At 34.7% G+C, this 23,115-nt stretch overlaps 3 protein-coding genes across 3 annotated transcripts; 1 reads left to right on the top strand and 2 right to left on the bottom strand.

Moving 5' to 3' along the window:
• Positions 1-915: 915 nt before the first annotated feature.
• LOC117411774 (eukaryotic translation initiation factor 4E type 3) lies at positions 916-10,950 on the bottom strand. The gene is made up of 7 exons (XM_034903737.2): positions 10,613-10,950; positions 7,674-7,746; positions 5,338-5,432; positions 5,171-5,231; positions 4,614-4,680; positions 3,823-3,978; positions 916-3,036 (listed from the first exon to the last, which is right to left on the bottom strand). Exons 1-7 carry the CDS (start codon positions 10,786-10,788, stop codon positions 2,990-2,992), a joined length of 675 nt encoding a protein of 224 aa, XP_034759628.1. The 5' UTR covers positions 10,789-10,950; the 3' UTR covers positions 916-2,989.
• Positions 10,951-12,529: 1,579 nt separating this feature from the next.
• LOC117413935 (probable G-protein coupled receptor 173) lies at positions 12,530-17,116 on the top strand. Its single transcript, XM_034023401.3, has one exon. It carries the CDS (start codon positions 13,250-13,252, stop codon positions 14,363-14,365), a length of 1,116 nt encoding a protein of 371 aa, XP_033879292.2. The 5' UTR covers positions 12,530-13,249; the 3' UTR covers positions 14,366-17,116.
• Positions 17,117-18,561: 1,445 nt separating this feature from the next.
• Positions 18,562-22,004, bottom strand: prok2 (prokineticin 2). Its single transcript, XM_034019691.3, has 3 exons — positions 21,728-22,004; positions 20,442-20,567; positions 18,562-19,661 (listed from the first exon to the last, which is right to left on the bottom strand). Exons 1-3 carry the CDS (start codon positions 21,797-21,799, stop codon positions 19,536-19,538), a joined length of 324 nt encoding a protein of 107 aa, XP_033875582.1. The 5' UTR covers positions 21,800-22,004; the 3' UTR covers positions 18,562-19,535.
• Between the last annotated feature and the right edge of the window lie 1,111 nt (positions 22,005-23,115).

The following is a 23,115-nucleotide window of genomic DNA, read 5'->3' on the forward strand; positions in this document are numbered from 1 at the left end:
ACGTAATAAATCAGAGATGAAAAGAGAATATATAGTAATGTGGTATTCATTAAAAGTAAACAATTATCAACAAACATTCTTAAAACTCAGAAGTCCATATTAATTTCTTAATATACAGGACTAGGGTTCCCTTTCATGAACCTCACTATTATCTAAATATTAGTTTTTATATCTTTAAAAAACACCATTACATTTGCAAACTGCAAAACAAGAGGGGGAAATGTACAGTCTAATATTTTATTGAGAACAGATAAACAGCTGAACCAAGCCAAAATATCTGTGTGTCCAACTACTTACTGTGCAGTATTCCCTTCCTCTAATGTATATTCCCCAAAGCATCCACTAGGGGGAAACCGTTACAAGAGTAAAATATGAATGTTCTAAGATTGTTCACCTTCATAAGGGAGTAGTATCAATTGCTCATATTTTTATTGCCTGTAAAAGCGATGCATCAATTCTGACAATTGTGCAACAACCACCAGGTGTGTTAGTAATATTTACTATTCCTCCTCAAACTCTTAAATTCAACCCACAATGATATAGATTTAAGTGAAATAACATTCCTTTGTTAAGATTGAATTCCACTTATCTAAACAAATACTAGATATTAAGCTAAAGTAACTTATTTTTAATAACATTTCACAACTTATGCAAACACAAGTATAACCTGTAAAACCTACTTTTGTAATGTGAACACTTCCTTATGTATATATTGCTTCCAACATCTTTCCTGAGATTACCCTTTTATTACTTAGATTTCAATGTTTAACATACGTTGTTTTACCTAATTTCAGAAGGCAATAACATGAATCATTGAGTCATGGTCTTGAAGGGCAGCCACCCTACCATGACAATACCGTAAAAAAAAGTTTTGCCTAAAAAATAAACAATCAGTAATAAAACAAACAAACTAAATACGTTTGTACATTTTATTTGAATTGTTTTTTCAAAACCTACAAGCAAAAAAAAATATTTCATATACAGAAGAACTATTAAAAAGTTCAAATAAACATCACATTCTATAAATGTTTAAACCCTGGGAGAACACAAGGCACCATTCTGTAAATTATGAACATTATTAGCTTTCACAAGGTCTCATATCTGACAACTATCTTATTACATATTTATATATACTTATTAAAAAACATCAATTTCTATACTTTAAGGATGCTTCATATAACTGTTGTACTTAAAAAAAACAAAAAAACGTCTAGATTACATTTTGATGTGCCTACTGTATGTTTACTAAAATATAACTTTCAACTCAATGTTTAACATTTTTGTGCTTTAGTGCATTTTCACATTGATAGACCCGAGTGATAAAAAAAGCAGGCCTCCCATAACTCACCTTAACCTATGTTGACAATGTATTTGAAACAATATGCAAATCGAACGTACAAAGTCTGTGGCAAGAACACTTTTATGGGTGTTTTAATATTTAAGATCAAAGTTTACAAAATGAAATCTAAAATTGTGACCGTCTTGAACTCCTATAGCAAAAAATTTAAACTAGATGTTATCTGGGAATAATTTTGGCAGGGCAAGTGTACATTCATAGCCTTTCAGTGTTGTATTCTACACCATGTAACACGTATTAAACATTAACTCTTTGGTTACATAGCAGCGATATGTACAAACAGCTCCCAATCTGAGGTGACAATAGAGGCATTTGGATGTATACCACTGTTCAATATAAACTCATACTGTGACAGTATAGATCTGGCCAATTGTTTTTCCTAATACAAGCAAGGTATCTTATTTATCCGAGGTGTAGTATACCCTTAGATGAAACTGTTTTAATTTGGTGACAAAACAAAGAGCTACAATCTTGACATGGTATTATTATATAAAATACAGTACAAATTATAATATACCGACTACTGTTTACTCTTTGAAACATTTGAACATTTCATGCAGGGGAACATAGTGTACCTTGAATCGAGATCTTACATTGCACAGTGGAATCTGTGAAGGTCACCATTACGTTTTGTTCAGTCAATTTATGTAAAATGACCGGCACCAGTGTGAAAGCATGTATATCTGCAATGTAAAAGTGACTCTTTATTGTAACACTAAGTAACATTTATTAAAGAAAGTTGCTGTAAAACAGGTCACACGAAGACCACACTATTCTAACCAACGCAACTCTGTCTGCAATAGTCATTTAAACCAAATCATATATTCCACTGCACATTAAGAGACGCACTGGGGTTATATTTAAGCACTGGCAATGTTATTATTGTATCTTCAAAGAATACTGTGCAGATGCCAGTTAAAATACTTAAATTATTTGGCATCACAGAGGGAATAAACTAAAATCACCATACTGTAAACACAGTAGAGAAACAAGAGCAAACCAGCAACCACCAACTACCAATACAGTATTTATGTGCTACTGACACTGTGAAAAATCAGTGCAATACTTTTACAAAAAACTTAAAATGTCTACACCAGTGAACTAAAAGACTGCAGTGCATTATTTCTTCCCATGGGAGCAAGACAGTATTTGTTTACCACTAGGAATGGCTCAAGATTACAATTTAAAATGGCCGTGATTTAAAATGTATGCAAGCGAGTATGCACACTTGTACTGGAACATTAGAATGAACTGCTTCTTACCCATGTGCTCTACTTATTATAAGTTGTTTACAAAATCAATGTACTTAAACAATACCACTTGGACGTCTTACTTGGAAGAGCAGGAATGCCCCTAAAGAGTTAATGGTTAGGTAAAATGGCATGCATAAGGAAATGGTTAAATAAAAATAAAAAATCTCTATAGCACTTAAAATATAATAACATATACAGCAATTTATAAATTGTAACATTATGTCGAACTTTACAAATTGAGATGGTTGCTTTGATATTTTACCACAAATTATGTAGTTTCAATTTAAGAAACCAGTACTGTTTCAGCAAGGGTGAGATCCAGTACTCTATGTTCAACTCAAAAGACACAACAAAAGTGTAAATTTTATACAAGGTGCGGCTAGCGTCTTGAACGGCCTCCTTCAAAAGCATGATGTTCCTCATGAGCTGTAAAGGGGGGAAAAATAAAAATACATATTATAATTGACATATACTGAACATAAACAAAGCATCCCCAAAAGGAATACTGCAAGTGGGATGGTGCCTATGATCGAATGGTTTGTAAGCATGAAATAAAAGATCTGTTATTCTTGAACACCTGTATAGAAAGGTAATTGAGAATTAAGAATTCAGCTGTGTACCCAAAACACTTGAAGTGGTTTGCATCATTGATATTGCCAAATGTGGCAGTGAAATGCTTATTTTTACTAGACAACATTGGTCGTGAAACATTAACAGAAAATAAATCATACACTAATTTATAAGACATTAACTCAAAGTGTACTAAAAAAAAAAGTCACATGACCTTGTTCTAGCAGCCATATTAGGTCACAGTCAAAAACATATTTACATGCAGGGTTTATTGAACCCAAATCAGTACCCCAAAGGTAATGAGGCTTCTAATATTGTTGCCACAAACGTTAATTTGAGATACGTTTTTATACTGTACTACGCCAATCACATTACCACAATATGGCAGCCATATTAGGACACAGGTCCAAGGGAAAGGTACTATAGGATTATGCCCAAGCAGATACAATAACATGGAACACCTGAAAATGTCACCTAAAATAGTTTATCAGATATTAGCATTTGAAAATGAGCTTTACAAAACCATATAAAATACCCCTCCCTCCCCCCCCCCCAAAAAAAATAATATATATAATATTCTTACAGAACGTAATAGTTTAGAAAAGAAGGCAAAAAAGCAAATGACCGATTTTAAATACTTACGTTTATAAAATACTGCCTTAAAAGATATGTGCGGGAGAAGCTCATAGATCTTTCCTAAAATAGTTGCTTCACTTGCAAATGATGCATTTACATTCCAGACTTGAACAACATCTTCTCGATCTCGGACGCTAACACTGACACCAACTACTTCATCTTCTAAAAGAAAGAATAACAAAATCACTTTCATTTCTTGTATACCAGCTTTGATACATACTGCAACTGTTAAACACACATGTCCTGCAGCAGGTACATACTGATAAATGGTGTACTATGCTTTTAGTACCGTAAGTAACCAAGACCATCTACATCATGGACAGCATAATATTAGAACAAATCTATTGGTAGTGTTCACAGAATGTAGACTGGATAAATGTAATCAATTCCAGGGAAGTAGTTTCAAAGATATAAATTAAGGTATTTGACAGCAAGTTAGGGTGTGACATCAAAAGGCACTATTCACCACTTTACTAAAGTTCGACTGATATATTGTTTCCCTGATGGTACTGGGCGATATCTGTGTTTTCTGAAAATACTGGTGTTGGTAAAATCGTCATCTAAAATACAGATAGTTTGTACATACATTCAGATACATCAGTTAATAATGAATATTCTTCAAGCAAATACTACAGATTATCACCCTCAACAGTCCAACAAATCAGAACCGATTCAAGTTTCATTGCAATTGGGTAAGAGACTTTCAAAATAAAAACAGAAAAAATGCAACAGTGTCATTCATAAAAACATCCACTTTAATTATAAACTTGTTTTGTAAAGTTAAAGGCAATCTTTACCTGATGCACAATAGTCTGCAAACTGTTCTCCAATAGTAGCAAGTAATAATTCTTTCCAAACTACAGTCTGCCATTACAAAACAGAAGGACAGAGAGTTACCCAAAGCGCCTTTTTACTGTTTAGTTAGCAGAAACAATAAAAAGGACCACAGCAAACATAACATTTATAAATTGACCTTATAACAGATATGTCCCAGTTTAATTAAAACTGGAAATATGAGACGGATAGACATTTTTTTTTAGGTTCTGTGAACCCTGTGCAATTTAACATTCCAAAATTTTCAGTACCAAACAGTTAATGCACATGTTCATTACAGTATAAATAAAGGCAATACATCTTAATGACCTGCTTTACACGGCAAACATATTTTTGTATATATAGTTAAGGCAAAGCATTGTTCCTGTTGACTACTGAAAATTCTATTAGTAATTCTATACATAAATGAAATTATGTAATTAAGAGATGAACCAGCAAGTAACACAAACATGCAACTGGTCTCCACAATTTAAGGATCAAAATCATGTCATTAATAAGCAAATGTCTTTTGAACACATACCGTACTTTCTTTAGGTACTTTCATCTTCCACACTCCTCCTTTTGAATTGCTTTCTTCTTCCCTGTAAAAATAATGCCAGATGCAGTGGGGGAGGGGAGGAGGGTCTGCATTTTGGTTCACTGCCTTATGCAAACCAAATTTGTTTATAAACAAATAAATAAACTTACCATAGCGGCCGCCTTTCTCCTCGCATTAAGTGGTAACTGCACCTCAGAGGCAGATAAGACACTTGAGGAATATTATTATAAACACCCCAGAAACTCTGGAAATTGAAAAAGAAAAAATATGTGGTTATGCTGTTCAGAGGAATCATAATGAACTCCTGCAATAAAAGGACTGGATGTCTCAGTGCAACGTAAATGGAGGCCTTTCATCTCCAGATTGCAGTTCCAAATATTCATTTTTATGAAATAAAAAGATTAAAAAGCAAAGGATCTGGACAGTAATGGCATTATACTGTAGATTTCTACGTCCTTAAATAGCCGAGTACGTGTCGTAACATTTTTCTGTCATGTAGTTAAAGGCGTGAGCAAGGCATATGTTGGATATTGACAACACAACAATCTCTCTAAATTGGCTCGATTCAGATCCCATTACAAAAAAAACTAAAACAGCAACACACAAAACATAAAAACTGTGCATATCTACTAGTTGTTTCTAAGCTGTGCTATACTGTAAAATGGCAATGTACTTGGAGTAGGAGTAACAAAGCTGTATAATAGTTTATCAAAGAATAGTTTGCAGGAAGTGACAGTCTCTAACAACTCTCCGAATCGTTAAATGCTGCACAATAAAATGTCAAAGTACTATCAAAAGACACTGACACTAATGTTATTCTGCTTGCTTTCTATTGTAGTTATTCAGGCATCCTAGTTACACAGACACTTTTAAAAGCATGCACCACACAATATTGAAATGTCTGTAATTATCTGTGTTTAAGCCAAACTCCACTAGAGTGAACAACCAACATCAATGCTTTTTGTAAATGTACCCAGCAATATTCCCATTGTAACTATGGCTCTGCTTATCTGTTACATTGTTTGCCATTAATACTATTTTATAGTGTACATTTTGCAATAAACTTTTTTTGATAAGAAAAAAATAAATCTATACCTTTACATTTGCATAGAAAAGTTTTAAATGTGCAGCTTTTTATCTTGCAGTTCAAACACACATGAAATAAAATGCTTGGTTTTCTATAGTTGCACGTTTTACTTTGTTACTTTAAATTTAAATTAAAACCTCATATTGAAGTTGCAATATGTTATTGTCAAACATATCATTGTATACCTCATGGCAGAAGCCCCCCCCCCCCCACCACACCCAAAACAAAATCTTAGCATTCAGACATGGAAATGCTCAATACAAAAAACCCTGTGCATTACCGTATAAAATCCAGCAGATGGCATACACTTCAGTGGTCTTATCAATGATATTTCAAAATAAAGTCTCTTCCTTTTTGTCACATGTACATCTATGTTTTGTACACCATGGTAAAAAAAAAAATGGATAAGCGGCTTCTATAGAGCAAGTACAAGTGGGACACACATAGGTAAAGATAAGGACAGGGATCTCCTTATGCCTCCAGTTATATACAGTACAGGTACTTTCATTATACTTACCCAACTTATGGTATATGCTCCACAGCGGGAGATAATGGTGAACAAACTACCAATAATAAAATACTAAAACTAGTTGCATCCAAGTCCCATCAGTTTCTCACTGTAATATTGCATTCAGTATTTTCTTCGCACCATTATTACACACTATTATCCCGTTTGAGAAGAGATGACACAGATTAATTTGCAGTCTCGTCATTTCGACAACAAAGGCTGTTACTCATTCACAGTTGTCTGATAAGCACTGCCGTAACTAGATCAGCAATCAAGCAAATAACATTACAGCAATCAACTGTTCAGACAGCATATGCAAACCTCACAACTCTCGACTATACTGGACTATATGGCACCCAACTGTACCAGTACTTGCGTCAGCTTGTACTTGCACTGAACAGCTCCATACCTTGCCACATTCTACGAAGTCTTAATTATAACTACTTCCTGTATCTTGTATTTTGACTTCTCTTATAGGTATCTATATTCCCTTTTTTCTTTGTATTTGCTCTTATTTGAAATCATTCTCATCCATTCATCATACTTACGTGCTCATACTGGACTTTACTCATATAAGCAAATAGTTTTAATATAAGTTGACTGCTCTTAGTCCATACCACTCTTGCATGTAATTATTTACTGTATTCTCTATTTTCACTCTTATTTGAATTTGATCTTTTGCTACAGATTTTATTGTACTTTACAACTGCTCTTACCTGTAATGTGATATTCTGAAATGTGACACTTTACACTGATATTTTGTAATGTGATACTTTGTATTGTGATACTTTGTAACAATTGTAAGTCACCCTGGATCAGGGTTAATGCTAACAACAACCACAACCTAGTAACCCAATTCAAGCCTGTCCCATTTACAATCTAAATCTTACCTGTACTGTTTGAACTGTGTAGATCTTTTTTAAGTTAGACACACACTCAGCTGCTGTAGCTCCAGGTAATGACCTACAAACACGTCACAAAACAAAAACACATGTTAAACCGTATACGCTTCCAAATTGCTGTCTTTGAGAATAGAAATTGTTTCTAGTACTGTAGTTATATTTTAATGTTGGCCACTACAATAAGCTCATACATTTTCAACAAGCTAGCCAGCAAGCCACACTTCCAAGTTACTTTTCTTGCTCAAAGTAATAAAAAAAAAAGAATCTGACATTTACAACACTTTAAAAATAAAAAGGAAACTGCAAAGCATGTGTTGCATAGGAACAGCTGTAACTACAGGGAACACAGTGTATATGGAGGCAATTGACTCTGGAGACTTCTCCTCGTTCACTGGATGCACCCACATTCCAGAAATAAGAAAGAACCATTGTGCTCATTTATAACCAAATAGTATTTGATTTTTTTTTTCTTACACTAGGTGGCAGAAAAACACCTGCTAAAATGTTACCATTTCAATCACTACAGCAGTAGCCATAGAGCAACTTGTCATTCTCATAGATAGATAGATAGGATAGAAAATAATAGATAGGCTTCAGTGACTTACAGGAAAATAATTCCATCCCGGGTTTCTGTGATGTCATAAATTACGAGACCGGCGGTCGAGTAATTTATAAACTGTCACAGAAACCCAGGATGGAATTGTTTTACTGTAACTCACTGAAGAGGCCCGTCTATTTTTTATTGTAAAATACATGGATACCCTTGTTATGCCAATATTAAAGAAGACGAGGTTCAGCTGGACAGTTAGGTTTTTTCTTTTTTTTTTTAACGTAGTGTTTCAGTGCTTTACAGATGTTCTATGTCATTATCCGTTCGTGCTTCAGCTTTATTTGGATGATTGCCTTTACCTTGTTTTCATTTCCCCTTCCTCTCGTTTCTCTGAGATACGAATGTATCAGCTTTACATCATTATTTATTTTTAACGTATTCTCATTTTATTGATCATTAATAAACATTTCTGTACTGTGGGTGCTGTCGAGTAACTGAAAAGGAGACATTTTGTGTTTGAATTGAAAGTGATGGTCACGAGGAGTCGAATGGGTCAAAGTTCAAGTACATTTTCCTCTTCTTGGTTTCTGCGATCCTCTTCAATGGCCAATGCATTCTAGGAATGCACCATATGACCATTAAATAATGTAGTGATTTAAGAGTAAAGCATACTTTTAATTAAATCAGGTAACTTGGGTGAATGTGTTTACCAGATTAAATGTCACACATCCTCAGTATTTTGCAACTTTACATATTAGAGTTAATTTGGTTTCACATTGCACTTTTGCAAGCATTCTGATGCTGTTATGCACCAATCAGCAGAAGTTTCTATTGCTGTAAATGCCAGTGGATAGTTTACATGGATCATTTTACCAGAGACAAATGTTGCAGAAATAAGTGTAAATATTGTGTGTGACTGTGTGATGTTGTCAATTTGTCCATATACTGCCTTGCATCATTCCTCATACTGCAAGATGCTTGTGACTTGGTTCAATATGACTAAGTGAACTGCTTGGTTTCTCAGTGTAAAAGTTCCTGCTCCAAATGAACCGAGATCACCAATTCATGGGAATTGGGGATTTTACATTTATCAGCTCATAACTGCATAGTACTTTTTTACAGAAGCTTAAATGCATTATTAAGGAGGTATGGAGTTTTAAAAAAGCCTAATGGTTAAACTACTTGATTTTTGTTTGCAACACTATATTAGTACATGCCTCTCTATCACTGTATATATTTTCTGTTCCCAATACTCTGCCTGACCCTTTTCTCCATAGCCTGTAAAATTAAAGCAATAAACCAGGAATATTACTATAAGCACATGTAGATCTTCACATACCCAAATATTCTATTTCTCTCAATAACGTTGAATAAATAATTAACACAAGTTAATTTAGGTTGAAATGTAGTGTTTGTCACAGTCTTTAAATCTTACTTTTAAATAAATATGTAGGTCTACTTATTATAGACTGACAGACATTCAGCTATATAAAGCTATATGGCACTAAAAGTTTAGACACTTGCAAATAGAGACTTGCCTCGACTCAAGAAAAGAAAAACTCTCCCTACCAGATGATAGATAGTTTAATGTTATCTTTTTTTATATAATGAAAATATAATAAAGTACACAAATCAGTGTCATCTTCAGAAACAAAATAGCCAGGAACTGCATCTGTTCTCTGTAGTATCAACTCAAGCTAGCAACATTGGTGACTAGCAAACTCTACTACTGAAGTTGCAAGCCTATTCGCAAACCTAATGACCAATTTGAAGTCACAACACTGATGCACTCTCTCTGAACTGTTGGAGCTGTATATAGAACACCGTTAGGCAAACTGTTTGTTGTGTACAGAACGAAGGTATCACAGAGGTCATCGCTAGACTTTCTAATTTCAACGTATGCATGTATTAAAAGTATATGTAAGCATGATCTAACCTTTTTTTTAAAACGTATTTATAGATTTTTAATATTCCAGTTATACTTACATTAAATTGCCTGTTTTACTTTCACAGTTTTAAATAGGTAAGCATAGGCCTGTCTAGTAGTTATGCTTTTTTGTTTATATAAAACCGATGCGAATACCACTGGCGTTGTTTATAAATTTGTACACATTGGATTTCCATTCACAAATTTTAACACTTGTCAGTTTATGTGTTTCAAGAATGTTCTTTATTATTAGACAGCTTGTATAATGATTCGGCCATTAGGCCGACACAAATCAAACGCTCATGTTTTACTATCTGTGTTTGTTACTTTTATTTTGGCCCTTTTTACTTATACATTTTCCAACAGCGGTTGTTTAAAGTTAAATACAAAACACAGACGAGAGCTGCCGTTTGTGTTAGCACTACAGAGTACAAGTAAATCCAGACTCACCTATCGAGCCAAAATGTCCATGGAGAATGGAGAAGGAGGGCTGTACCGTCTTGATCATTGTTGGTTAGATTTTCCAGTTCTTTCTCGTCGATGTGAATGTTATTTTCAGGGTCATTCATCGGGCTGCTTTGTGTTTCTGAGTTTAACTGCAGATTGGGAGCTGCAGGAAGCGCCATTCTTGTATAAAACCAGTAGTTAGGGGGAATAATTTATATTAACACCAACAGCACTTCCAGATCCGGAGGTACTACTACTGCCGCCGCCGCTGACTCACTGCCTGCCTGCCTGCCTGCCTGCCGCGTCACCAACACAACATCAACACACTGACGTCATTGGGCTTTCACTGCTTCACTGTTACTTTTATGCTGAACCGTCGACTTTTGCGTCAGGAATGACATCACTTGCTATAATAACCAACTGCGTTTAACTGACACAGGAAAATAACAATCTTCTTCTCGGAAACTATTCCCTCACAAAAGCCGCGGAATAATCTTATATGCAAACTTGTGATGAAAGAATGATAAAGTCATCGGTAACACTGGCCCTCCATTAATAGCCACAACAAGAAAAACATACCCCAGGGCTGTATCCTTCTCTTACTGCTCAAAAGGCCACAGAAATAACACAATAGCACCAGCCCACAATAACACCAGTACACAGCAAGCATTCACATGTAGGTGAAGGCAAACCCTGCATTTTCATTGAGCCAGCCTGGGATGAGCCACAATCACGACTGTAATGTTGCTGTTAAAAGAGCAAAAATGTCTGAAACCAATTGAACCGTTTAGGTCATTTTGATTTAGGCTGTACAAAAGCAATACATAATACTGTAGTGTGCCAGTACTGAAAGAGAAACATGTATAATTCAATATTCATTCAAACACATCTTTAAAATACACTGCTTGGACCACCTAAGCAATGGCTTGACACAACAAAGCTTATTGCGTTTCATCTGCACCATTGAATTTATTGGTCTGATTTCTCTAGCCACTGGTTATTAAAATAGCTGGTTCAAGTAGTGGATTTTTAAGATGTGTTTCAATAATTTTTCAATTATACATGTTATTATTATTATTATTATTATTATTATTATTATTATTATTATTATTATTATTATTATTATTATTATTATTATTGCCCCCAACAAATTACATAAACACACACACAAAAAAACAGCAACATTACAGCCGTGATTGTGGCTCATCTCAGGCTGCCTCAATGGGGTTTAACTCCAGTGAAAATGCAGGGGTTGTCTTCACCTACATCTGAATGTTTGCTGTGTGCTGATGCTACTGTGTTATTTTTGTGCCAAACATAGACTAGCCTCTTTTCAAACACGAGCAAACTACTGGGGCAAATAATGTGTACCAGGGAACCAGAATTTTGTATCCAACATTTTGAATGAAAAGCTCATGCTTATACCTGTATTAGTATATATAGTATATATACTGTATATGAACCTAATACAGGTATATTGATTGAGAAGTATCTTTTATAATGCATTATTTTATCATGCTTATTAAGTGTACCTGTGTATGCAATGTGCAATACATTTAGAATTGATTCATTTTGAATAATGCATGGTTTTTTTTAATAATCCATTGTAATTATATAATATAAATTATTCGTTTTCTTTTTTTTATTGCGGGGTACCATAGATTTTAAATTCAATATCATCTGTACAGTCATACGTGTCTGTTCGACTGTGTAAAATTAGAACTGTAGCTTTAAAAAAGTAGTTGCGTGATAATCTGTGCGATCACACTGAAACGATTGCATTAAAGCTTAAAAAAAGATGAAAGCTTTAGATGCATTTTGTAAGGTCCATTGGTTTCCTGGCGACGTGCATTAAAAGAAGAAAAAAAAGCTTCAGCTCTTAAAGTCGCCGAACTTTAGTTCAGTTGTATTTGTATCTGTATCATATCCGATGCTGTCATTTCTTTCTCTGCGCAGCCTCACTCTTACCTTAAAGTCTTCCTATAATTGCAAGGGCCAGTCACCGGAAGTTCAGCTCCGTGAAAGCTGCAAAAATAAAAGGTACATGTAAACATTTTTTTTTAAACTCTGATGGACGTGTTGGACAGTGTATAATTACTGTCTAATGTTACTTTAAATATGCAGCACGCGTTGGCTTTTGCTCTACTGAGCAATGTATTTCACAAGGCTGAGTGAATGAAAATGCAAGGCTGAAAATAAACACAATGTTGTGGTTTTTTGTTGTTGATTTTTTTTTTTGCAAGAATAACGGATAATAGAAGCGCGTGAGGACTGCCAGTATTTTAAAAACGAGGTACGGCGTGGTCAACCGATTTCAGTTTTTACATGGATTTAATTTCATAATGAAGAAGAATAAAAAGACGTATTCAATGTTCATTTGTGGTTTTGTGAGAGGAAGATAAGGGGCCAGTTCTTTTGTGAGCTGTAATTGTAACAATGCGTTGGACTCCGGTTTGTAATGGAACAGACTCTAAATATATGGAGAATATAAATGTTTAGACAGCCCCAACAACGACAAACGATGTTACACGGACTGGATATACATTTGTTTTATATTAATACATGAATGGAATAAATCGGCGTTCTTGTTATAACTGGGATGATAGAGGCTGTGCGATTGATAATTGTTTGGCTGCATAGATGGCGAACACAAGTGAGGTTGAAGAAAGCAACACTTCGCTTCAAAATTATGCCTTTACATCTTCTGCTGTGAAGCTGGCATCCCTCGGGCTGATTATCTGTATTAGTCTGGCAGGGAATCTGATTCTTTGTTTCCTCGTATTAAGAGACCGAAGCTTGCATCGGGCTCCTTACTACTTTCTCCTGGATCTCTGTCTGGCTGATATAATAAGATCTTTTGTATGCTTTCCTTTTGTGATGATATCTATCAACAGCGGTTCAAGCTGGAGCTATAGCATTATTAGCTGCAAGATCATAGCATTTGTGGCTGTTCTTTTCTGTTTCCACGCTGCATTTATGCACTTTTGCATCAGTGTAACCAGATACATGGCTATTGCACACCATAGGTTTTATTCCAAAAGGATGACTCTCTGGACTTGTGTGGCAGTCATCTGTATGGTTTGGATCCTCTCCATAGCAATGGCATTCCCTCCTGTGTTTGATGTGGGCACTTACAAATTTATCCGGGAGGAAGAGCAGTGCATTTTCGAGCATCGCTATGTTAAAGCCAACGACACCCTGGGGTTCATGCTGATGTTGGCAGTCATAATAGGTACCACACACGTGGTCTATCTTAAAATGCTCTTCTTTGTTTATGACCATCGTAAAATGAAACCTGCTCAGTTAATTCCTGCAATAAGCCAAAACTGGACCTTCCACGGACCGGGGGCCACTGGGCAAGCAGCTGCCAACTGGATAGCGGGTTTTGGACGAGGTCCGACACCGCCAACACTGGTGGGCATCAGGCAGGCTACCCACAATCAAAACAAGAGGCTTTTGGTCCTGGAGGAATTCAAGATGGAAAAAAGGATCGGCAGGATGTTTTATATGATTACCCTTATTTTCCTACTGCTTTGGTCTCCATATATCATAGCCTGCTACCTTAGAGTGTTTGTTAAAACGAATAGCATACCACAGGTCTATCTCACGGCTGCTGTTTGGGTGACATTCGCACAGGCAGGTGTTAATCCCATTCTGTGTTTTATACTTAACAAAGAGTTAAGAATTTGTTTCAGAACCCATTTCCTCTGCTGTCTGAGCACACAAACAACAATGGAGCCATACTATGTTATATAACATATCAGAACCCATTTCCTCTGCTGTCTGAGCACACAAACAACAATGGAGCCATACTATGTTATATAACTCTTTTTTTTTTTCTTTCTCTCAAGTCACATAAATGACCACTGGGATGCAAAAATGTCACATTAGAAAACCTAGTTTATTTAACTTTCATGGTTTTCTAAATGAAAGGGCTTATGGTTGTTTTCATTACATTACTACATATATATATATATATATCTACAATATATGTTTCCATGGACAGGCAGTCTTATTAGAATTTTTTTTTAAATTACTGCATACTGTTGACAAGGTTATTTATTGTATAGATGTAAATGTTGTACAGTTAATTTAACTTATACAATCTTTCTTATTCTTAGCTTTTATTGATGTATTATCTTTGGTAATGTTTTAGCATTCTTTGTGAGGGCAAGTTATTTAAAAAAAAAAATCAAATTAAAATTTTACATTGTTGTTTTAAAATGGAAACATGTAAATGGATTTTTCATAAATGTGTTGAATGCTTCCTTTGATATTCCCTTCAAAATCGGACGTAGTCATTTCTGGTTTTTTAGATGCAAAAAAAAAAAAAAAAGACAACACAAAGCTCTTGCCTCAAAACTGTGGAAAGGTGTATATTTGCAATGTTTTTACTTGACAATTAAAGGAATAAAATTAAGAAATTGCTTGCTTAATAATGTAGGAACCACAGATAATGCCTGAGAAAACATATCCCTTGCACAGTAAATGTGGTTTGATTTGTATTGAAATTCCAATTCAGGCATTTACTATTATTCATGTCTTCAAGCAAATGTCTCATGATCATGTTCAGTTCTATAGTAAAATACTATTCCTAAAATTCCTCTGTGCTTTTACCTGATTCTTCGATCATGCCTATAATAATATAAAAAAAGGGTTCAGCTGTACACACCCAAACACTTTCCCTAATAAGCCTGCTTTTCACTGATGTACTAAATTACCTGTCGCGAGAATATGGTCTTTAAAATATTATCTTCAAACTTTTTAAAGGTGAATTTGTCTTTATTTTCCTCCAATTGATGTTTTGGACAACATCAACATGATCTGTGCCACACATTCAACGTGCTTTTGTTTCTGGTTAATGTTCAAATTGTTTTTTAGTAAACACACTGCCATCTGTTGGTTAAGAGTGGAACTTCAGATGTTAATACATGACGTAATGCACTTTTTAGACATGGTACTCAAACATGCCTTCAAAACATCCTTATTATAGTCAGGGCATTTTCACTCTGGCTTTGGATTCCCAACAGCTGGACAGTAAATTTGAATTTTGAAACAACTTCCCAACTGCCCTCAGCAGGTTTTATGCAAAGTATTCATGTAACTCGATTGAAGCTGTCAGTCAAATGCATTTAAAACAGAAAAAAATAAATTATACGTTTCTGAATAATCAGGTATACAGGCAAAGCAATCATAATTTTAAAACAAACCCAACTATCATCCTTTCAAATGAAAGTACGGAAAACAGAGTACTGTATAGTACGTATTACCTAAGTGGAGTCCTATACCTTTACTGTCCCTGAGAGTCCTTTCAACAGCAAAGGCCCTATGGAAACAAGCGAAGCTAAAGACTTTGTATTGCTTATCTTAAATTCACGTCTGCTATTTATTTACATTAAACATTAAGGGTATCTGTTACCATATCTCACGATATTTAGCCTATATTTATGTGATTACATGTGTACAACATGTGTAAGTGTATATAGAAAATATGTCCTTATATACATTATGTACATATCCGACTGTATCAGCTTGTATCATTTTCTTGGCTAATTTCCATGAATCCACTAAGCAGTTATTGTATTAGAACAATTCTGTCAGTCCTTTCAATCACAAGGTCACCAGGGCCTAGTGCATTTCCATGGGCAAAGTACATGTGCTGGAAATAATAATTATTTCCAGAACAAATAGTTTTCATTGTATCTACTATTATAAGCTTTAATTTGTGGGAGGGGTCATGTTTTCGTTATTGATCTCTCACCTAAACTTATGTCACTCAGTATTGCTTGTACACATTTATCACAAACAATTGATATGGAGCTTAATCTGCACAAATGCATCAAGGCAAGAACTTCTGTTGACTCTCATGAGCATCAAACCTTATTGCTCCCTCTAGTGGTGTGTGCACCTTGATTTGAAACCAGCCCCCTTATGATGAAGAGGTGGGTCAGAGCAGGTTCTTAACCTGTCATATTGGCTTTGTTTATTGTACAAACCATTCATTTTCTAGTACTTTGGGATTCAATTTAAAATGCATCTCTAAAGGACTCAAATTTGAACCAAATATTTAAAATAAACAAGCAGGCATTTCTAATTACAGCTGAGTTAGCACTGGCTTTAATTTGATGATTTAAAAGTACACTTTCATTTTATTCATAATGGGTTGACATGGCCTACACTAGTAAACATAATTAGAAATGACAGAAAGCTCTGTGGTGACATGAAACCTGTGAGTCGAATATCTACGTGATGGATCCTAATTACAGCCTGGCATTTAGTGACCTTAAAAGTGTCAAACTGCTTCTGATACACCAGGGCTTGGTTTGTTTTATTCAACAGGTTTTATCTGATAAATAGAGATGCTCTTGAAAGTCAAAACATATTCATTACAGCATAAGAGCTTCCAGAACATGTTTCCTCAAAACAAGCAATATTTTAAATAAATAGTGTGGTCATAACAATTTCTATTGTTATTACTAGTCTATGATATATACCAGTGCCAGTATTCCCCCCCCCCCCCCCCCCAAAAAAAGTGTATTATAATAAATTGATTCCTAACAAATGTATAGCTGGTCAATAGTTAATCAATAAAGACATAGTGTTCACATTATACCATATCAAGCTACCTAATTGTGTTATTTCCCCAAGTCCTTTTGGAATGTTTGATTGATTATGATATGGACTTGAATAACTCACAGTTCAGAATTGTGGCACCACAACTCCCCACTGTGTAAAAAACAGGCTGCTACTATAGAGAAATGCTAATTATAGCGATGAGCAAAATCCATGCAAATGACGGTCTTAAAATAAAACCTGGTGACAGTGATGGATTTCCAACACTGTCCTCCTACTCAAGGTGCGCTTCCTACTGTGAACCACAGTGACATATTTTATCTTCTCACTGTTGGATTAAACCCTTGCGATCATATTATGGTCCAGTGGGATATTTTTGCCTTGATACAGTCACAACAATGTCTTGCAAAACAACTAAGCCCATCTATCACGCCTTCACCTGTTAACATTCTAAGGCAGCAGATTCACAGACACACCTCTACATGGTTTGATATGTTGGACCAGCTACTAACACTGTGCAGAAAATAAGTTAGTTAGGGACCACTTAATCATTTGAGCCTGCATTCCGTCAAACGCCTGCCAAGGGGTAGGTTTTACAACCCTGTTTCTGAGGTATGAAGGCCCACTTAATGCATTACGAAATAGACATTTTAACCAAAGGACTTCCTTGATTTGACTTTCCAATGGCTATGCACAGGGTTTTGTAATACCTCATTATTTATTTAATTTCCGAGTCCAAGCAACCAGTAGTCCATGACTAATATATATGTGTATATATATATATATATATATATATATATAGTCATGGACTATAGACTATCAGCGGTGCAAGAATATAATGTAAGGTGATGTTGTTTTCATCTGAGAAATTATATTGGTACAATTTAAATAAATTGAAAATATAATTTAAAACGACTTACACTAATAGTTTGCAATGGAACAAAAAACCTGTCAAGTGTTTTTTAAAATGTGAAATGTCATGATCACGATTCACGTAATGATTCTGAAGAGCTGCTTTGTATGATCAGTAGAGAGATATTATTATCTCATCATTAATGATGGACTATTTTGGTAAAAGTATTAGGGTTAGGGTAAGTATTCATACTAACAATGATCAGAAGAACCATTCGGTGGACCACAAGTTTGAGTGCGTCTTATGTGTCACAATAACATATATCACTGTCAGTCATTTCACTCTTCCCGATGTGGAATCGTTTCCTATAAGACGGCTGCTAACAGTTGAATATTCCAGCACTATGCTCCAATTACCTTCAAACACCATGCAGTAATTATATCTTGCTACAGTACCATTTTATTTTACTGATAAAATGTAAGAAGTCATTTGAATGACATCCAAGTAATGTTGCAATGATCTTATCTACAGTATATTGTTCAAATACATTTGACAAAAAAATAAAATCTGTATTTTTGGCACAAACTGATAAGATTTATAATTTTGCACAAGCATTAGTGGAACATAAAAAGGGAGCTTAATCAAAGGAGAGAAAACATATATAAATGGGAATATTCTGTATCTAAAAGAGCACACTAGTGCATTTTGTATGCAGCAGAAATATGTTCAAAGTGGATTGTGAAACTACACTGCAAGATATTCATTGTTCGAGCTTATTCAGTGTACAGCTTTAGCATAGTTCTTAATAAATAAATGACATCAAATTCATGAGGAATTGCAATGAAACGCACGATTGCTGTTATTCAGATACAGAATGTTACCACAACAGCATCAACATAAATGACAGAAAGGTGCAAAATAGCAAGTTATAGTATAAGCTTATTTTTGCATAAAAACATGTATTTTAATTTACAATATTCTCATGTATTGTTGTATTTTTTTTTCTCTATGTGATGCGTTTAGCTGACCAATTTTCTCATTTGTGCTAATTTGTAAACTTATGTCTAAAATGTTTCTCATAAATTGCAGAAAACTTTGATTCCAACAGAAGGAACTGGTAGCTGAAGAGCTCAGCTGATTGGTCAGGCTTTTTCACTTGTATTCAAGTGCAGACAGTTTTTTATTAGAATAAAGAATAAGAAAATAAAATGTATAAAAAGCAGGTATTCTTCTTTGATATTTGGAGACACTCAGGCATGGAAAAAGTTACACATTTATGAACACATCTGTTATATTTTATTGAATCACCTATATGAAGAATTAAAAAAAAAATCTATCTGAACATCTGAGAAAATGACAGGTCATTTGTAAATAATAATTATAATAAATAAATAAATAGATATAAATAATATATAAATAGTGCTGATTGAAATGTATTGCTATGAACTAATTTGATGCACAATGTTAAAAATAACGATTTATATTAAAAAGGAGTTTCTACTAAAAAAAAATATCTTGGTTTTTAAACTGTGGCAAACATTTGTATCTCCCGTCTGTAGTCCTTATGCATGCCAAATTTGGGATACAGGGACACGTGTGGTGTAGCCTCTTGCCAAAGTATGGAACCTAGAATCCAAAAAAAGGAATACAAAAAAATATATGTAATATTCATTTATAAATCAGATTCTACGAGGTTGAATAGAGTGGAACTTCAAAACCATGCTCCAAGCTCTAGATACAGGGTAAGGCAGTAGTTTGCAAATGTTTAAGAATTAAAAGTAAATCACAGTGTTTTAAAAAGATACAGTCTGTTAATGACCCTGGTAATTCCTTTTCTAGCATGGAGGTTTTCTATTTAGTTCCTTTAGTTGCTCCGATTTTTCAAGGATTTTGCCTTGCTGAGGTCTCATGCAGGTTACAAACAGTTTTCAAGTCATTGTGAAGTTAATTACTGTACTATTAAAACAATTTAGTTTTTAGTGGAAAAATCACTTTGTATCATTCAAATGCAATTGCTTACTGCAAAGTAAAAAAAAAAAAACCTCTCCATTGAATCTGTGTGCCAGTATAATGCATTTCTGTATGATTAGGAATGTAAAAGCACACTTAGGCCAGTATGTATGATGTATGGCCAAACTGCAATAAGAGATCTTGTATTTCATTTTTCTTAATTGTGTATATAATACATAATTTGTAATGTTGGTCCAATTATATATGCATTGGATAATTCGTAACACTCTATAGATTTCAGTGGATCTCAGTAAGTTAGCACTGTTTCTTACAGATTTCTTATGTTCCTCATACAGTACAAACATATGGTTTTTCTCCCAGTGCTCATGCAGCCACTGATTGTAACCCTGGGGAAATCAACATGTATATATAAAATCAGTAAAACAGAATACTAACTTTGTGGCTCTGAGGATGACAATAGTCTCCCTCAGTGCCCATGGGTGCACACATTCGTAGACTCTTTATCCACAGACTCACTGCACAGCACATCCCCCCTCCACATTGAGGGTCCCTGTCACAAGCCTAGAGTTTCACAAATACAGTACATGGTCAACACTGAACAGATAATGTTTGGTCATACAGTTTATATTACACAGACTGTCCCTCATGTTTTAAAATGTACTTGTGCAGTTTATGTAACGAGGCATTATTTTGATAACATCTCCTTAATTGTGTTCTGTTATTTCAAAAATTCATATTTGCAATTATTATCTTTCCGTATCAGCCACTTTTAGTTTGTGCCTAATGATCCCATATATGCACTATTCATCACTTCCTCTTTGGCTGTGGTTCTTGCGTTTTATATATTTGGTCTCTTGAAACATGATCTTTTTCATTTCTTGCTGTTTTATGAGTAGTGCTTTTAATCAAAAGCAACACCTTTTTATGAGTCCACAACAAAGCAGATGCAGAACCGGGTGGTACATAGCCTTGGAAATAAATATTTAACCATCTGACGTGCATTTTAATTATTGTACGATAACAGTTTAAATGTGTATTTGTTTGGGGTTTTTTTTTCCTCTTGTCTATCACTCGTCAGTCCTCCCGTGGTTCTGCTTCAGTGTTTTAATGAAACATTTGGTTTAGTTGCTTTTGTCAACATTTATTTCTTTGAACCATACAGTAACTAAAATATAGATAAGGTTAACTTTTTTCTCACGTCCATTTTTTACACACTCGACTGATATGAAAAACAGAGAAAAGGGTTTTTAATCAATCATTGATTTCGTTAATTTGTAAGTGATCAAATATTCTTCTGTCGTGGAAAGTAATGGTTTCTAAAGAGAGCTGTTTCCCATACAAACACAACTTTTCTTAGATATATAAGTTGCTAATTATTTTCAGTAATTTGTTTAATCATCATCATAAAGTATTTGTATTTGTCAAAATAAAACACGTGTTTTACACAGTAAACGTTTCGATGCAGTTGCAATAAACAAACTACCACACTGAAAATTGAAACGCATATTTTTTTGTGTTGTTTTGTTTAAAGTAATTACATTACTGTTAATAAAACCACAAATGAACATATGATTTATTTTAGGTAATTTTAAGGTTACTTTATGTTCTTATCAAATTTGACTACTTTCTAAACTGACGAATTTTCTCAAGGAATTTAAAAAAAACATCTACCCTGGGAACTCAGTAAAAAGTTCAAATGAGAAACACTTGCAGCCACTTACCCCAGTAATAACCGCAGCAAATCCATCGCTGACAATAATGAAACCGATGAGCAGTGAAAAGACGGCCTTCATGACTAGAAATGATTATTTTTTCCTCCTGCGTATCCAAAGCAGTTGTTAAGGTATGTTGGTGTAAGTGAGAATGGCATCTAAGTTCTATCTCAGAATGTGGAATTGTCAGCCGTTATAAAGCTGGAGCTGCCATTCAACCACTCAATGAGTCACCAGTAGCATTGAAGAAAGACATTTCCAAGGTAAACTTCAACACGCACCACACCAGGTGCCTCTGTTGATGGCAACAGCACTTTTTAGAATACAGTAGTTTGTTTGCTTTCTGTATGTTTGTGGCTCGTTATTACATAGTAGCACCAACAGGAAAGTTGCTCATCATAAAACGTCTTGTGTGTCGAGATTGAAGTCAGATCCACAATAGAAGTTGAGCATTTTACAGTTTTATTCCACATTGATTTAAATGCAGTTAAATTGTCGATATTTTGTTATATTCGATCCACTTTAGTATTTTATTTGTAACACTTTAAAACGGAAATGTACATACCATATATCAATAACACATAACCCTAAATGTATCAATTGAATGTAATACACAGCATTACCAGACCAGTTGTTTATAGGCATGCTGGTATTCATTTTTGACTGAATCAGACCTGCCTATTAGCCTGCTTTTGGGTATATTTTTGCATCCTTTAAAAGAGACATGTAGATATATAATATACCCTTTTGGACCAATGAAATTAAGGATTTGATGATTTCATATAAATGAATAATTTGACTGCCCTTCTCAGCTTTTATCTTGGCAAACTGATTGATTTACCTGTACGGTACTATTTATGGAGACCACCGTTTTCTGAGAACGAATAGGTTTGCCCTATACAGATAAACTTGGCGGTGTCCTACCATTCTTAAGAATGCAGCGTGCAAGGTTGTTGTTCATGTGAAATCACGTCAATCATCTGCCATAATTGCTGTCCATTTCTGCATGTACTTTTTGTCCCTGTAGAAGTGTACAGGGGGTCATCCCCAGTGTGCTGTGTGACAACATTAATGGGATTTCCTCTGTATGACTGTGCATAGCAACTCACATTCCTTGGGTAATTTATGTGCCAACCATTACATGCCAAGAGATCGTATGCCTATAGTGTATACTGCATTCTGCCAAGCTGCATTATAATCATATTTCTACATTGTATATGATATTTATACTGCATCTGTACGGTATCCAGAATATTTGTTATATGTATCCAATCTGTTTGCTGGTAGTCCATACCACCTCCACCCAGTCCTCAGTCCTCGATCTCTGAGAACCTGCCAGCAATTGTGCCAGTTTATGACAACTTTGATGGCGAATATTGTGATATTGAAAGCTCCCC

This window comes from Acipenser ruthenus, chromosome 16, assembly GCF_902713425.1.
Source record: "Acipenser ruthenus chromosome 16, fAciRut3.2 maternal haplotype, whole genome shotgun sequence".
NCBI classification, from domain to species: Eukaryota; Metazoa; Chordata; class Actinopteri; order Acipenseriformes; family Acipenseridae; genus Acipenser; species Acipenser ruthenus.

Excerpts from the sequence above, each read along its gene's own strand:
- prok2 (XM_034019691.3), bottom strand. The coding sequence starts at position 21,799 with ATGAAGGCCGTCTTTTCACTGCTCATCGGTTTCATTATTGTCAGCGAT. Across the intron at positions 20,568-21,727 it reads TTGCTGCGGTTATTACTGGG|GCTTGTGACAGGGACCCTCA; the intron begins GTAAGTGGCTGC and ends GTGAAACTCTAG. Across the intron at positions 19,662-20,441 it reads GTCATCCTCAGAGCCACAAA|GTTCCATACTTTGGCAAGAG; the intron begins GTTAGTATTCTG and ends TTTGGATTCTAG.
- LOC117413935 (XM_034023401.3), top strand. The coding sequence starts at position 13,250 with ATGGCGAACACAAGTGAGGTTGAAGAAAGCAACACTTCGCTTCAAAAT.
- LOC117411774 (XM_034903737.2), bottom strand. The coding sequence starts at position 10,788 with ATGGCGCTTCCTGCAGCTCCCAATCTGCAGTTAAACTCAGAAACACAA. Across the intron at positions 7,747-10,612 it reads TGGACATTTTGGCTCGATAG|GTCATTACCTGGAGCTACAG; the intron begins GTGAGTCTGGAT and ends ACGTGTTTGTAG. Across the intron at positions 4,681-5,170 it reads AAGTACCTAAAGAAAGTACG|ACTGTAGTTTGGAAAGAATT; the intron begins GTATGTGTTCAA and ends TTGTAATGGCAG.